The 1653-nt window shown below is 40.3% G+C and overlaps 1 protein-coding gene across 1 annotated transcript in view; it reads left to right on the top strand.

The window, feature by feature from the left end:
- Positions 1-1312, top strand: part of LOC107576589 (tudor domain-containing protein 5-like) — a gene marked incomplete at its 3' end in the record, with an annotated part of 5016 nt that extends 3704 nt beyond the window's left edge. Inside the window, exons 2-5 of the mRNA XM_016262739.1 lie at positions 301-732; positions 848-999; positions 1083-1166; positions 1256-1312. Of these exons, the coding sequence (XP_016118225.1) occupies positions 301-732; positions 848-999; positions 1083-1166; positions 1256-1312 (725 nt within the window). The remainder of the gene's footprint in view (positions 1-300; positions 733-847; positions 1000-1082; positions 1167-1255) is intronic.
- Positions 1313-1653: the final 341 nt, after the last annotated feature.

Raw genomic sequence — 1653 nt, 5'->3', positions numbered from 1 at the left:
TGTATGTAAAACTGACATCTTAAAGACGTCTATCAGATGTTTATAGTTGTACACAGCAGATGCTTCTTGCTGACTTAGGTGTGCTATCTGGGGCTAGTTGCCATTTCTTATGTATTTTTAACAGCCCAAGCAAACTTTTCCGGGAAGGTTTGCTTTGGCAAGCTGTTTCAAACTCTCTAAACGAACTGTGTTTTGGCCTGATGTTGTTCAAAAATGATGTCACACCAGTTCGTTCTTCGATTTTGCTTGAGGTATATCAGGGCCTTTACAACTATTAAAAGTTTTTTTTTCTGTTTGCAGCCATTGTAGATGAGAGCACCAAAGGCATCCAAGAGCTGGTGTCCAGGCAACGCGATTCCAAAACCAAAGCCAACATTCGGAGGGCAACACCAGGAAACTTCCATGTCTCTTACCCACGGAACCAGCCTGTTATTCTCCCTCGACGTGGCCAATCAAAACCCGCCCTGCCCGCTCAACTGCGCAGCCAACTAAAACAATTACTATCTCATGGCCCGGTCAGATTATCAGAGCTGGAGTCCAGTTATTTGGCACAGTTCGGAAAGCCGCTCAACATCACGCAATATGGCTTCTACTCCATTTCTGAAATGCTGGCGGCTGCCATGGATTTCATAATCATGCAGCAGAGTCGCACAGGCTCACAACTGCTTCTGAAAAACACCGTAATGCCACAAAATCAAATCAAAAATCTGATGACGAGTCTTTCTAAGCCATGTATGTATATGATAATGGAATTTCTGGAGATGGAGAGGTTGATATGCTCTTTTTTTTTTACTTTGGTCTGAATCTATTATTTATGTACTGTATTTCCATGATGATTACTCTGCAGTGGCATCTGTTTTGGGGGCAAAACAGAAGCCTGTCAGTCCTAAAACGACTTCGCCGCCTGAGAGGAACCAGCAAGATTCGCACTCGCTCCCTGCTGTTCCTAAACCAGAGCCTGTGAAGGCAGAGCACTCTTTTGAAGAAACTATTTTTAAGGTTTGGGTATTTGTATGAAATTAGGGCGATATTTGTTGTTGCGCTACATGTAAATCAATACTGTCCAGGTAAATCTTCTACAGCTTGAGGAGGAGCTCAGACAGCAGATTCTCGAGAAGGGCACCGCTGGCACCGTCAGCCGCGAGTTGAAAGATAAGCTACGGAAGGTCAGATATAACAGCTTTAAAACTCTTAAAAGTCTTTCTTGTCTCATCTTCTCACCTTTGCTTATTTTTGAGATATGGATCTTTTTCAGGTTGTAGCTGAAAACGACAGTGGGATCTCCATTCACAATCTTCCCACAGAATACAAGGTATTTTCACAAAACCAATCAAGACCATATCTGAGTTCATATCTGAAGAAAATAAAAAAATGTATTCTGGCTACAGAAAATTAAGCATATTTTGAAAGTTTTTGCATCTCTTTTTATTTTTATGGAAGCCTGTTGTCGCCATGGATTAAAAAAAGTTAATTGTTAGTTTTTATCTCACAACTCTGACTTTTTTCTTGCAATTCTGAGTTTCTAGCTTACATAAATTCTGAGTTTCTATCTTACTGAGTTTATATCTAATTCTGACATTTTCCTCACAATTTATCAAAATTCGGACTTCTCGCAATCTGAGTTTATAACTCATAGTTCTGACTTTTTTTATT

Source organism: Sinocyclocheilus grahami, unplaced genomic scaffold (assembly GCF_001515645.1).
Source record: "Sinocyclocheilus grahami isolate Dianchi unplaced genomic scaffold, SAMN03320097.WGS_v1.1 scaffold3983.1, whole genome shotgun sequence".
Taxonomy (NCBI): domain Eukaryota; kingdom Metazoa; phylum Chordata; class Actinopteri; order Cypriniformes; family Cyprinidae; genus Sinocyclocheilus; species Sinocyclocheilus grahami.
Note: the sequence above shows the minus strand (reverse complement) of the source record. Positions and strands in the feature narration are given on the sequence as shown.